This window comes from Cryptotermes secundus, unplaced genomic scaffold (assembly GCF_002891405.2).
Source record: "Cryptotermes secundus unplaced genomic scaffold, Csec_1.0 scaffold160, whole genome shotgun sequence".
Taxonomy (NCBI): domain Eukaryota; kingdom Metazoa; phylum Arthropoda; class Insecta; order Blattodea; family Kalotermitidae; genus Cryptotermes; species Cryptotermes secundus.
The window spans coordinates 2,016,342-2,029,912 of record NW_019745080.1 but is presented as its reverse complement, the minus strand read 5'-3'; the positions used below and the strand labels follow the sequence as shown (position 1 = coordinate 2,029,912).

At 42.4% G+C, this 13,571-nt stretch overlaps 1 protein-coding gene across 4 annotated transcripts in view; it reads right to left on the bottom strand.

Annotated features, from left to right (window-relative positions):
* Positions 1-13,571, bottom strand: part of LOC111874882 (protein O-mannosyl-transferase TMTC1) — a 339,223-nt gene that overhangs the window by 115,857 nt on the left and 209,795 nt on the right. For 2 of the 4 annotated variants that reach the window (XM_023870740.2, XM_033755643.1), the window contains exons 4-5: positions 12,737-12,880; positions 8,484-8,556 (exon numbers count right to left, since the gene is read on the bottom strand). In XM_023870740.2, coding sequence (XP_023726508.1) covers positions 8,484-8,556; positions 12,737-12,880 — 217 coding nt within the window. The remainder of the gene's footprint in view (positions 1-8,483; positions 8,557-12,736; positions 12,881-13,571) is intronic. The other 2 variants (XM_033755644.1, XM_033755642.1) reach the window with 1 other exon arrangement.

The following is a 13,571-nucleotide window of genomic DNA, read 5'->3' as shown; positions in this document are numbered from 1 at the left end:
GTAGTAGCAGCAGCGGCGGCGGCGGCGGCAGCGGTAGTAGTAGTAGTAGTAGTAGTAGTAGTAGTAGTAGTAGCAGCAGCAGCAGTTGTACTGGCGGTGGGGGTGGTGCTCTTTCTACCGATGGTATGCGACTTTCGGTCAGAATAAGACAACTTGGCCCGAGACACCTTCTTTTCTTATTAAGCACAAGAACAACTTTATCCTACACACTTCATTATTTAAGCTGAAATGGCACTTTGCGTGGCCGTGCAAATTACAGTACTCCAGTACTCCAGTCCTCCAGACGCTGGAATAAAGTTTAATGAACTGGTTTTTAAAAGAAAGATCCTAAACTTGAAGCATCCCTACGCTACTTCACGTAAATTTAATATTTATAAAAAAACTTCGAGGCAGAATTATTTACATGAAAAATTTATAAGAAAGCCTTCACGCTCGTTATAAAATTATAACGCTTTGTTAAGTTTTAGATTCTCAAGACGCTGACTACGAAGAACGTTACATTGTGAATTGCAACGACGTGTAGATTGCTAGTAGCTAACAGATGTTTCAGAGGTAAATACTGCTTCAATCTTCAGTACAGATAAGCAATCAACAAGGAGTCTGAGAGCTGCTTGTTTGCCTGGTTCATAATTCCACCCTCAAGATGGAGGAAGCATACATTCCTTCGAAACAAGGATGAACTTCTACAGGACTGTACGGAGTCACATTTCAGAAGATACTGAATTTTCCTGCTCTCTAAAAAACGAGAAATTTCTTGAAAACTCTGAATAATTCTTTGTCATGGAGTTAAGATATCTCGAATACAAGTGCAAGGCCTTACTTAAATATCAGTCAGATAGGTAAATATGTTTTGTGGTTTACTTTATTAAAACAGTCTGTACTTCATGCAGCACAGCGTCAAATGCTATGACGTTTATAAATAAATAGAAGGAATGTATTTAGAAGGAAGAGACAGTAACCTAATTGAAGTAATATCCCAGAATTTGATTGTACTGAGGAAATCCAAGAAATACTTCTGTGACTACAGTCGGTGTCCGGCTGAGATACGAACCGATAATCTACCGGATATAATTACTGAGCATTACCTCTACACCAGACTGTTCGATTAAATAATTCTTGAACAACTAAATGAGTAAGGGAGTCATTGGTTTAACAGGTTGTTTTTAGTTAATTCGTTTTTAACCTAAAAGCTCCGTGGCTTCTAGTCCGCAGGCGAACTATACCAACCGAGCGACCGCCGCTTGTCGGCGTAATTAGTAACATCTTTAGCAGATAAAGGGTGTCGCGTGGTCAGAGCAACGGGTCCCCACGGCCGTTAATATCCGTTTTCTAGACCGGAACCGTTATTTCCTTCAAATAGCTCCTCATTTATCCTCAGGAGGCTTAGTGGACCCCGTTCCAGACCCACTGCTTCTCAGAACATCTGGTAGCGCCGGGAATCGAACACGGGACCTTTGGATCTGCAGCCAGGATCTCTGACCACTAGACCACAGTGGCGGTCTTGTCAGTTAGCTAGTTAGGATGAAATTAGTTAAGTTGATATGAAGTAGTAAAAAATGAATAAAATTAATCAGCTGTTAAGGTACTGGGGTCATTGCTGTCAGTACCTACCACAGACCATACCTGCAGGAATACATGTTGGAAATGTTAGGAAGCATTGTTTACAGAGCTAGGACAGCAATACACGTATGACGATAAAATTCTGCAAAAGAACCATTATTATTTAAGTAAAAGGTAAAAGAAGGTAAAGCTATCCTTGATAACAGGTCATGGAGGCACACAGGATTGTGAGACGTCGAGGCCCCCACATTCTCTACAAAATTGGGTCTCAGGTGGCGGTGAGATTGTCAGTTATATGCGCCGGCCGCCCTTTACCCCCAGCAAGATTCATGGTACTCCATGGTACTTCATGGTACCATGCCATGAAGACGTAGGAGGGATTATTTTTTTCCCTTGGCACTACAGCCCCTGTGGGCCTAGGCCTACCTCCATGAACTTCTCCGTTTACTTCGGTTTTTCTAGATCTTACACATTCGGTAGGACTCCTTGGGCGGGTGATCAGCTCGTCGCAAGGCCTCTACCTGTACACAAACACAGAAAAACGTTCACACACGAACTAAATATTCATGCCCTGAGTGGGATTCGAACCCGCGATCCCGGTTTCCAAGCGAGCGAAGACAGTTCAAGTCCTAATAGGATCAATAATTTTCTGTTCTCCACGTCGTTCAGACTGGCTCTGGGGTCCACGTAACCTTCTATAAAATGAGTAATGGGTGCTCTTTCCCCGCGGATAAAGCAGCCAGAGCGTGAAGCCGACCACTCACCTTCAACTAATGCCGAGGTCAAGAAAATGTGGATCTATACGTCCATTCCCCCATACACCTTCATGGTGTTATGATTAATTCGTTAAGCACAGGGACAACTTTAACTTTTACCTTACTGAAATTCTCTTCTTGTTTGCAATACACGGCAATCCTTTCCTAAGGGGGGGTGAAGGAGAAGAAGAAGAAGAAGAAGAAGAAGCATAATTACTTTAACAGTGAACCGCCATTACTCTTTCATCATACGTTCAGGAGCGCTGTGTCTTACTATTGAAATTCCTCAAACAAGATCTGTCAACAGGAGTTAATTAACCTGCACACAGCACGTAGCTACAGGGTGTGTTCTAACACAATAGACGACGTCACAGGAGAAGATGCATGTGTGGAGAGAGAGAGAGAGAGAGAGAGAGTTAATCACCGCAAGCACAAGTCTGTGATTACGCGACAGAATTAGTAATCTCGGCTTGAATATGAGACTCGCAATTCCTCGTGTACAGCCACTTCCTCTGCCTTTCTCGTTTCCCTACCCCATAATTCTCGATAATTAATTCCCTTTCCTTCCGTGTATGCTTCCCCTACTTTTTTTTAAACAATTTTCTCCGTTCGTTCCCCCGTTTAATATTTAGCATGTTCTGTCCAGTGGATAACACGAACTCCCTGTGTTACGTACGGTTTCGTTCATAAGTAATTTGTTCAGGATATAACATGGAATTTCTTTCTGAGTTTTCTTATTTAACGAATTTTGGCAGAACTGACACTGCACAGCGTCGATGGGGATATGAGAATTGGCAGGAGATGTCGAACTGCGCGCAGAGAAACTGTCCCAATGTCACTTTGTCCACCACAAATCCCATATAGCAGGAACTTCGTATCAATTTACGTATAGAAAAAGCGCTATACATCGCCTTTAGGTTTAAAGGCAGATTAACAATATTACATATTATTTAAACCATAATTAGTCTAACACAATACATTTAGAATTAATAACGATATGACATGTAACATTACTGACCTCCAGCTAGTGCCGAGGTCAAGAAAATGTGGATCTATACATCCACTCCCCCATACGCCTTCATGGAATAGTGCTTAATTAATTAAGCACAGGGACAATTTTGCTTTATAAGCAGTTCATTAACTAATACGACTTTCAATTACAGGACATCAATAGTGTGGCATGTAGACCTATTGCTAGGCAACGACCACGAAATGAGTAGCTATCAACAGCTGTTGCTAAGTAATGGCTCTGTAAACAATGGCCATTGCTAGGTAACTGCCGCAAAAGACTCGCACGAAATAACAGAAGAGCTGCTGGAAGCGGCGTTCTCTGTGCGGTCCGTGCCGATGCTAAATAACGACGGACAGCTGCTAATAGAAGAGAGTCTCCAGACGGCATTGAGAAGAGTAGGAAGACGGTGTGAGATGGCCGCCGGCCTGGGAGTCAGTGGGTGTGGCGAGTTGGTTGGTGAGTGAGTTCAGTCCTTGAGAGCTGTTGCTGTGAGAAGCTGGTAGCTGATGCACGGGGACAGTTTGGGAGTCGAGAGGAAGGGGAACGTCCGCTATTGTAGCCGTTACCAGGCAACGAGTGAAGACTCAGTAGACTGAGAAGATTTAAGTGTGTGCTGTAGTGAATTGCAGAGCATGAATTAGCAATAACGCTACAGTTACTTGTAGATATGAGTTGTGTACAAGTGTACAATAAATCCGAATAAATATGAATCCAAACCCCATCTATAGTCACCCTCATACACGTGACATATGGATCATACTATGTTTAGAGCCGCTTGTTACCAAATTTCGTAGCACTGGGTGTAAACTAATAATAACATCCCGCTAGCCTATCGGCAACACGCTGTTGTCTACTTCTGGATAAGCAAGAATGGAGCAGAAAGTACGACGTTAGAGCTCTGCTTACTTCCATTATTGTTTTTCTTTCGGGACGGTAAATTTCACTACATATTTATCTCCTTCCCCGGTAGGAGGCCCGTGCTTGTATGGCTCTCTCTGTCGCTCTCTGAAACGAATTTCACGGCTGGATTCTTCATTGATTTCCTTAGTTCTGCAGATGAAACCTGATACAGAACCATAACGTACATTTCTAGCCCCTTCTTCTCCCTTGTTCACGGTATTTCTCGCATAATCACCCCCCTATAATTCTAGGCCTCGCAATAAAAGTGTTAAAAGTATTTAACCGTGTTCTTCTGTGCTTTCTTGTTTTACAATCAACATACTCAAAACCACCACGACCACCATCATCATTTTACACTTAACCTTCTTTCCCTTTTCGTCCCTTCTCTCCTCCTCCTCTTCCTCCTCCTTCTTCTTCTTCTTTTCTTCTTCTAGTATCTTTGTAAATGTAGTCCAACACAAGAAGTGGAAACTATCACATTTGACTGCATTTTAATAACCCTTCTATATAAAATCCTAAGACTCGCAATTCTGTCCTTACTGCGCCTTTATGTAAAAACTATTATTGTCAGTAGTGACCGCCTCTGTGGTCTAGTGGTCAGAGTTCATGGCCACAGATCCAGAGGTCCCGGCTTCGATTCCAGGCGCTAGCAGAGTATCTGAGAAGTAGCAGTTCTGGAATAGGGTCCATTCAACCTCATTAGGATAACTGAGGAGCTACTTGAATGGAAAAATAGCGGCTCCGGTCTAGAAAACCAAGAGTAACGGCCGTGGGGAACCGTTGCACTGACCACGCGACGCCCTCTATCCGCAAAAGTTGGCACTAACTTCGCCGACAAACGGCCGTCGCTCGGTCGGTATAATTCGCTTGCGAACTGCAGGTCATGGAGTAGTTACGGATAGGACCGCCAGGCGGCAGTGAAATTATTCCACGCCTCGTCATCATTGCAGGCTTAGTCGTAAATAGTTTTGTATTGTTGAAAGCGTTCATGTACAATTAAGCCTTTATATGATGTTTAAGAATTGATCATTGGAGGGGGTTATCTGTGAAAACTTTGGCCTGAAATTAGAATTATTTATTTAGAAGGGCCAGTCCAATTGCTTGAGATCGTTCGTAGTAATATGTGACTATATAATAATATAAGGGAAGATAAACTTCGTGCTTACGCATACAAAAATGGAATTCATTGTGGCAGTGTCAAAATATATTTCAATTCAATTCTTATTTATTTAAGCGTGAATTTATCAGCCCAGAGGCCAATTAGAATGTCAGCATGAGTAAAGACGGGGAAAAACACAAACAAAACACTAACAAATATAAAAAGGTAAAAAGGTAAAACTATCCCTGTAAGAGACCGTGAAGGTCCATAGTGTTATGAGAGGTCAAGACTCCCTCATTTTCTTTAGACAGCTCGCTGACAGATGGCGGTAAGTCTGTCAGCCTTATGGCCCGTCCGTCCTTTACCCCCAGGAAGATTCCGGGTACTCATTTCTGTTAGAGGCTCAGTCGACCCCAGGGTCAAGGTGCGGCTCGAAGGATTAGGTAAATTGAAAAAAGTACCTTATCGGGACCCGAACCCGCGACCTTTCGACTTGTAGCACAGTGCCTCAACCAACTACGCTACATCGTGCAAAAAATGTAAGATGCTAATAATGATAATGATGATAATAATAATAACAATAATAATAATAATAATAATTCAAGTCTTTACTTATTTACGTAATTCCTATGCAGCCCAAAGGTCAATTATAAATTAAACACGCGCCAAAGAATGAAAGATAACAAACACATACACACGAACAAAAGATAAAACAAGGTAAATTCTATCATTTAGACAATAATGAAGATGAATACATCCTATAATTCCATTACAACAACAACAACAACAACAAGGATGATGGTGGTGGTGGTTGTGTTGTCGGAAAAATAAAAGTATCCATAATAAATGACACAAATGCCTCCGTGCGTTAATGTTTTATGATATGCTGTTTCCCTTATTCCACAATAATCACAGATTGCAAAGCCATGGGATTACGTTCGTATCTGAGATTCTAGGCGCATGATACTGCCACCAAGACGGATACACTTAGCGTTCCTTATGTGTCTGAAATGAACGCGGCTATTCCTTGTGTGTGGGCTAGGGTATTGGCAAGCTGTCTGTCAGTGCAATGATTGACTAATAATACAGGATCTGTATGCTGCAAGAGGAAAGAGAGATATGTTAGTGGAAACAGGAGGGGAGGCATATGGCTGGCACCTGCTTCCCACAAAATCTTGGCACATAAAGATGGCCTGACATCCTGAAAGCTTCTTTCAGAACGTAAAGTTCCTTTTCAGAATATTTTGACGCCATGCGCTCTGATACTTTTAACTACATGAAAACACATCAACTTGAATGACAGATTCATAGATTAGTAGCATCTACAGAGACTTGCTTCGAAGCGAAGACGTAAACATTCCGAAATACACAACTGTCTAACCGTCACGTGTCTCATGATTAATTACCACTTGATGTAACCTAAAAAACAAATCCCGTGGCTTTAGTCCGCAAGCGAACTATACCGTGCGAGTGACCGCCGCTTTTCGGCGAAGTGAGTGCCAACTTTAGCGCACAGAGGGTATCGCGTAGTCAGCGCAACGAATCCCCACGACCGTTAATTTCGTTTTTCTAGACCGGAGCCGTAACTTACCATTCAAGTAGCTCCTCAATTATCCTCACGAGGCTGAGTGGACCCCGTTCCAGACTCACTACTTCTTAGAAAATCTGGTAGCCCCGGGAATTGAACCCGGGACCTCTGGGTCTGTAGCCAGGAACTCTGACCACTAGACCACATAGGCGGTGTAATCTAAGCGTAGGACAATATTTGAGGTCTGGACCAACTGATATATTATTCGTGTTTCAGCCCTGGATAATCTTAATAGAACGAGAAGTTCATTTCGTCGAGTCCACTAAATAAGAGATTTCGTTAGAATGTGTCCCCCTACGCCCTTCACTCCCTCAGTACAGCTATAAGTGCTATCCCTTCATTTGCCGTACTTAACTTCACCTCTTCTCACGATACCCGTGTTGTGGTTACGGAATCCTCAGTGGAAACAAACCAATTGGAAGACCAAAGGATATTTCTTTTCTTCTGCCATCTTGTTAACTTGGTGCTTCAAGCCGATTACGGTTCTCAGAAATTTTAAAAATGGATTTAAACTTACTTTGGACCCTCTCAGTCTCTACATCCTTTGCCAATTTTTAACACTCGCTTATTTAACAATGCTTTCAGTAGCTCCGATTATACTCGTACATGTCCATTGATAGAATAATCTGTGATTAATTACCTCTAAAAGTATGCACATAAAATCTCGTAGTGGTATGTGTGACTATTGGCGTGGTTCAGATTGGTGACTAGATCTATTGGTCATTTAAAAATAACTGTTTCACTATCGCTATTTCCACACTTTACATTTCACTAGAGCACACAGTCTAGTGTTCTCAGTCTGTTATTAGACGTTTCCTGGTAACGGCACCGGCTCAGGTCCTCTCTTCACAGACGTATGTACAGAACTCACTATCCTGACTAAGCTCCAAACCTCTCAGTTATAACATCTCGGCATGGAAAATACAGAAAACACAGTTATTCCACTGTTGCAAGCGTTACCTAGCAACGGCCGCTGTTTACAGAGTCACCGCCACAATAAGTTGTTTCGATCTTATTCGAACTACTTTCCCAGTATTTACACTGAGAAGACTGAGGAAAATCATGGAAGATATCTTTTATGTTACCGAGGAAAGTCTTGAACCCGATATCTACTTAATATGAAGCAGGACTCTTCCTTGACCGCGGAATTTAGTACCAAGAAGGGAATTTCTAATAGTATTAAAGTAGATCTTAGAGAAACATCTTTTGATGGTTTGTGATGCATGAAATCGCCTTGGATCTTAGGCTCTCATGGCGATGACTATGATGACTACTATCTTCTTGGATGTCATGCCGTGTAGTCTTGTAGAAATTCACCGAATTCTGCAGGAGGCAACTTGCTTCCTGCTTGTTTAGTTCACCCTTTTCACACTGAGGACTGGAGGCAGTTGCTCCTGAATGCTGGTGAATTTCTACTGGATTTCACTCCTTCAGCTCCCATATGATGGTACTGTCCGTAGACAGAATCAATTCATGACTGTGCCTTATTCCGGAGTTTCGTATCAGCAGTGTTGAATCTTTGGGTTCTACGACCAGAGAGCTAGTCGAAAGTAGATGATGAATACTCACAGACATCAGCACTTTGGCCGCTCTTCGGAAGAAGTGGACTGACTCCTCGTTCCACCTGACCTCAACTACAGTCCTGAAAGGAAAAAGGAAGGCACACGTTACGTGGAATTTAGTTATTTCTATGTCTCGGTTTACGTGCCCTTCTCAGAACTAATTTTAAACACTCTGGTGCATGCATTTAATAAATCTGAAATTGGTTCACTTGATATCAGAACTGCAAATATAAGACGTGAAAACATCAAATATTTGTAAGATTTCAGGTTTTCATGGCGGTGACTAATAGAAGAATTCCTTTTTCTTGGATGTGACGCCGTGTAGATCTAGTGTGAACCAACGTTTCGGAGGAACATATCGCCACCATCTTCAAGGTAGAAAAGTCCGCGAGCGAGGAACCAGCGTGAGCAGGTGGCTACAGACTGCATATGTGTACGAATGTACACATCTCAAAATGAGACTTATGTTCACATGGTAGTGTCTAGGAAAGTGTGTATGTTTTGCAATGTGATGATGTGTAGCTTTTGGTAGGTGTCAATGTTTCAGCATCTTGAAAATGGAGGTTTCTTCGCTACATTTCTACAAAACTACACGTCGTCACGTCGAAGAAGACCGTAATCATCTTAGTGAATATAAGTTGAATTAATTTTAAATCACATTACCTTAGCAAATATACTTACTCGTGGAGCTGAGCCCTTCTTCAGGAGCCGTCAATTCTGCAGCTACTCAAGAATTTCCCAGCATTTTATGGAACCCGAAGGTTCATTACTGTGTTCACAAGAGCCTCCAGCGGTCCCTATCCTAAGCCAGACCAAACCAGTCCTTACCATCCGATCCTATATGTCTAAGATCCATTTTAATATTGTTCACCCACCTAAGTTTTGATCTTCACAGTGGTCTCCTACCATATTACTGCCGCCGCTACTACTACCACTACCACTACCACTACCACTACCACTACCACTACCACTACCACTACTACTACTACTACTACTACTACTACTACTACTGCTACCACCATAAACACTATTACCACTACGACCATATTTTCATTACAAACATGTATCTGGACATTACCATTAGTCCTGTCTTTATATAAAAACACCTTCAGGTTTTACCTGAAGACGGAGAAAAATCAAGTCTCCAAAATTTTGTGTTTTGAAAAATAAACAGGCCGGTGTTTTCAGACAGAGACAAGACGATGGATAATGTCAAAAAATATAATATTTGAACCAATGTACCTTCGTCACAAACTTTTTAATATCTTGTTTACATTTTTACTTTCAGCAGTTAATTTGGCAATGTTCTCAGTCTTTTGTGAGTTACTTAAGCATACTTTTAGTGTCGACACTACAGCGTCACGTGATATGATGAGGGATGATTAATTGGAAAGGATTTCGAAGAAGCAATCACATCCTAATCGACATTCTATTCAATAATTTGCCTGGATGGACTGAGGAATACTACGAAACACCCCACTCTGTACAGCCGGTGCCCTAGCCGAGATTCGAAAATAGAACTTCCCGCAAATAAGTCACAAATATTCCTACATAATTACTGGGTTTTGGACTTCTAACCAGTGGTTGAGATTAGCTCCTTCTAAGGGGCCCAAATGAGTAGATGTCTCCGCCCCTCACATGAGGACGGAAACAGATCCAGTTTCCGAAACGTCGTATTTTCTACTTTCTAGAATACCGGACGATGGGAAAAGTCCAAAATACCAGTAGTTCTGTGTGTTTTACACCATCGTCAGAACCCTTCAGAATCTACAAATATTCCTGCCACAACAACGGGTTTTGTTATTGGCCGCGCCATAGGTCAAGCGGTTAGTCGCTGGCTTCCCACCGCGGCGGCCCGGATTCGATCCCGGGTCTGGTCAAGTGGGATTTGTGGTGGACAAAGTGGCGCTGGGGTGGGTTTTCTAAGAGTACTTCGGTTTCCTCTACCAATCTTCATTGCACCAAGTTCTCCATCATCATAATCACCCGGGGCAGGTACAATAGGCCAATCACTGGCCGCCGTGCCGAGTGGACCCAGTTGGACTCCACCCCCCACTAAGCGAACGGGCTTTGTGACAGATTTCATACAATTACGTACCTATAGCTCCGAAAGCTTTAATTCTTTTTTAATAAAGAATTGAAACGGGCATGCAAGAAGGGGATATCGTCTAATTTAAGATATTAACACAATATTTGCATGTGGAGACAGAAAAGGATTAGCAAGTACTCGGTTGGTCCGGTCCTTGGACAGAGATCTGAGCTCGAGGTATCCTGAAAGTTAGGTTACCCACTCGATTACGCTGAGGATCTGGAGCTGTGGTGAGAAAGTAAAATGATGAGGCATGTAAGTAATTGGACTGACTGAAAAATATGGATATAACATGAAAAATTTGTCGAAATAAAGAGCCAAAATGTATATAAAGGGCGTTTGAGATATATCCGAAAAAAAGAACAATTTCTATCAACGAAACTGACGAAGAAATAAGGAGCATCCGGTAAGAAGAAGGACGGAACGATTTAATCTGTGCTACTTAAAATTATAATGCTCGTGGTAATGAAATTATAGGAACCTCGCTCGCAGATTTTTCTTCCACGCTGAAGATGGAGGCGATACATCCCTCCGAAACGTCGGTTAATTCAATATCTACACGGCGACATATCCCAGAAGACGGCTTTTTTCAAATTCTTTAAAGGCTCTCGAATATTAATTTTAAGAATGTCATTAATTATAACAGAAAATTTCTTCAACAAAAGTATTAACTTTGTTCCACGCGAAGACATATGCTGGAGACATGTTGAAATAGCCTGTTAGATACAGCAATTTCATTAATTGAATAGATTAGGGATATGACTGTGTTGAAACTACATACTGTGTGCACGATTCTGTTGAAATGTATTCATCTGATAATGACTGGTCTCCACCCTGCAGTAACGAAGGATTATGCATTGGGGGGCGGCACTTGTGTGGAAAACACAGTTTAACTAAACATCAGCAACTGAAATGTAATTTCTTCCTTTCAGAATTGTATAGAATTGTTGGTACGAAAGCTGTCCCTGTAACAGACCGTGAAGTTCCATAGGTTTGTGAGAGGTCGAGGCTCCCATATTTTCTCTAGACACTCGGCTCACAGATGGCGGTAAGGTTTTCAGCCTTAAGCGCCGGTCGACCTTTACCCCCAGGAAGATTCCTGGTACTCATTTCTGTTAGAGGCTGAGTCGACCCCAGGGCCATAGTGCGGCTGGAAGGATTAGGTCAGTTGAAAAAATCCACCTCATCGGGACTCGAACCCACGACCTTCCTGATTGTAGCGTACTGCCTCAACCAACTACGCTACCGCGTGCCCCCTTGGTACCAAAGTGTAGGATATTAATTTGTAGTCTTATGGGTTTGACACCGTGTTGTATGATAGATGGTTATCAACGTTTTGGAGTGACCTGTTGTCTCTATATTCCCGAAACTATCATGAAGAGAGAAGTAGAATATTTCACCGAAACCCTGATTAGTATATCATACGGCCATATTTTCCAGTGGTGGTAGGAGGGAAGCTGTGCATCTGCCTGTCCTTAGTTTTTGAAAAATAAATTTAAATTTAAGGAAGCTAATAGTACTAAAACGATCTTTAAACAAATTCCATTTTTCTATCCAGATAGAAATGATAATGTCTGAAAGTAGTATTAAATTTTTCCCCAAAGATGTCTCCACCTTGTCGGGTTGTGGAGCTTGCGTGACTCTGTGACCTGGAGAGCTATGCCGGCGGTAGTTTAACTATCAGTATGGTCACCCATGCCGGAAAGGTCAAAGGGTACAGTCCAGACTAAGAGAGATACCCTGGTCCTCCAGGTTGGGGGTTAGGCATGAGGCTAACAACCTCATCCTGTAAAAAGGAATTTGTTCAGAAAGGTAACATCCAGCCTCGGTTCATCATGCGTGGGTCTATTCCTATGGCAGCACGCACTGGTTGTGGAGACTGGTTGTAGAGGAGGCCAAGGCTCACCCAGGGCTGTAGCGCCGAGTGGTAGGTAGGTAGGTAGGTAGGTTGGTTGGTTGGTTGGTTGGTTGGTTGGTAGGTAGGTAGGTAGGTAGGTAAGTAGTATTAAATTTATTAAGGGTAAGTTTATACACATTCTTTTCCTAACCCCACGTCTCGGAAGCAATCCCGAAGGAATCTCATATACAGCGTCGTACCCCAGAAGACGACAATCTTATTAAGATTATTACTTCTACATTAAGAGTATTCATACAAGGAAATCTTAATATACCTTTTTATAAAGTGCCAAGATCTGTAGAGGTCATAGGTCAGATTGACCAGCATTACGGTGATACCAGTCTCCTTTGCCAGCATGGATAGGCCTCCCAGCAGAGCACTCATCCACACAGACACAGAGCCGGGCCCTCCACTGTGGCTGCAACAATGAGAACTGTTAATGAATTGCGATTGCCACGCACTCTGTGTTTGTGTTTGTGTTTGTGTAGTTCGTGTATTCTTTCGCACGGACGAACTCTATACGCTTACTGTAACCCTTAAAGTAAAAATCTACTGTGCGTACCACCTGCTCTCACATCCAAAATGGGGAGTACGGAAGTACAGGGATGTCCATAAACGAGAAATATAGAAGAAACGATACAGTATCAAAAGTAACAGAAAGAATATGTAGAAATAATTCTGTCTTCAGGGATATAACGCCGTCCAGGGCTGGGAGAATCACCTGACGTTAGGAGGAAAATATCACCTCCATTTTCAGGGCAAAAAGCAAACCTATGGTGTCTGCTTCATGCTGGTCTTTTTTTTCCGTACTCTTCTAACCTGATGATGGAGACGATATAACCCTCCAAACATCGGTTGACTTTCACCGGATTACACGGTGTAATATTCATAAGGATAGAACTCGGTCACTGCTGTGGGGATCTGAAATGCAGCATGACCCCTGAACTTTCGCCCTGGCGTGAGTGTCATTACGGTCCTACAGGAAGAAGTGACATAGATAGACCAACAAAGAGATGGGAGGAGCAATTCAATTATCATTCGAATGGGACATTAGCCTATCCTTAGTACGGAAGAAGTGGAGAAAATTATGACTTGTTTGTCCTGAGTAT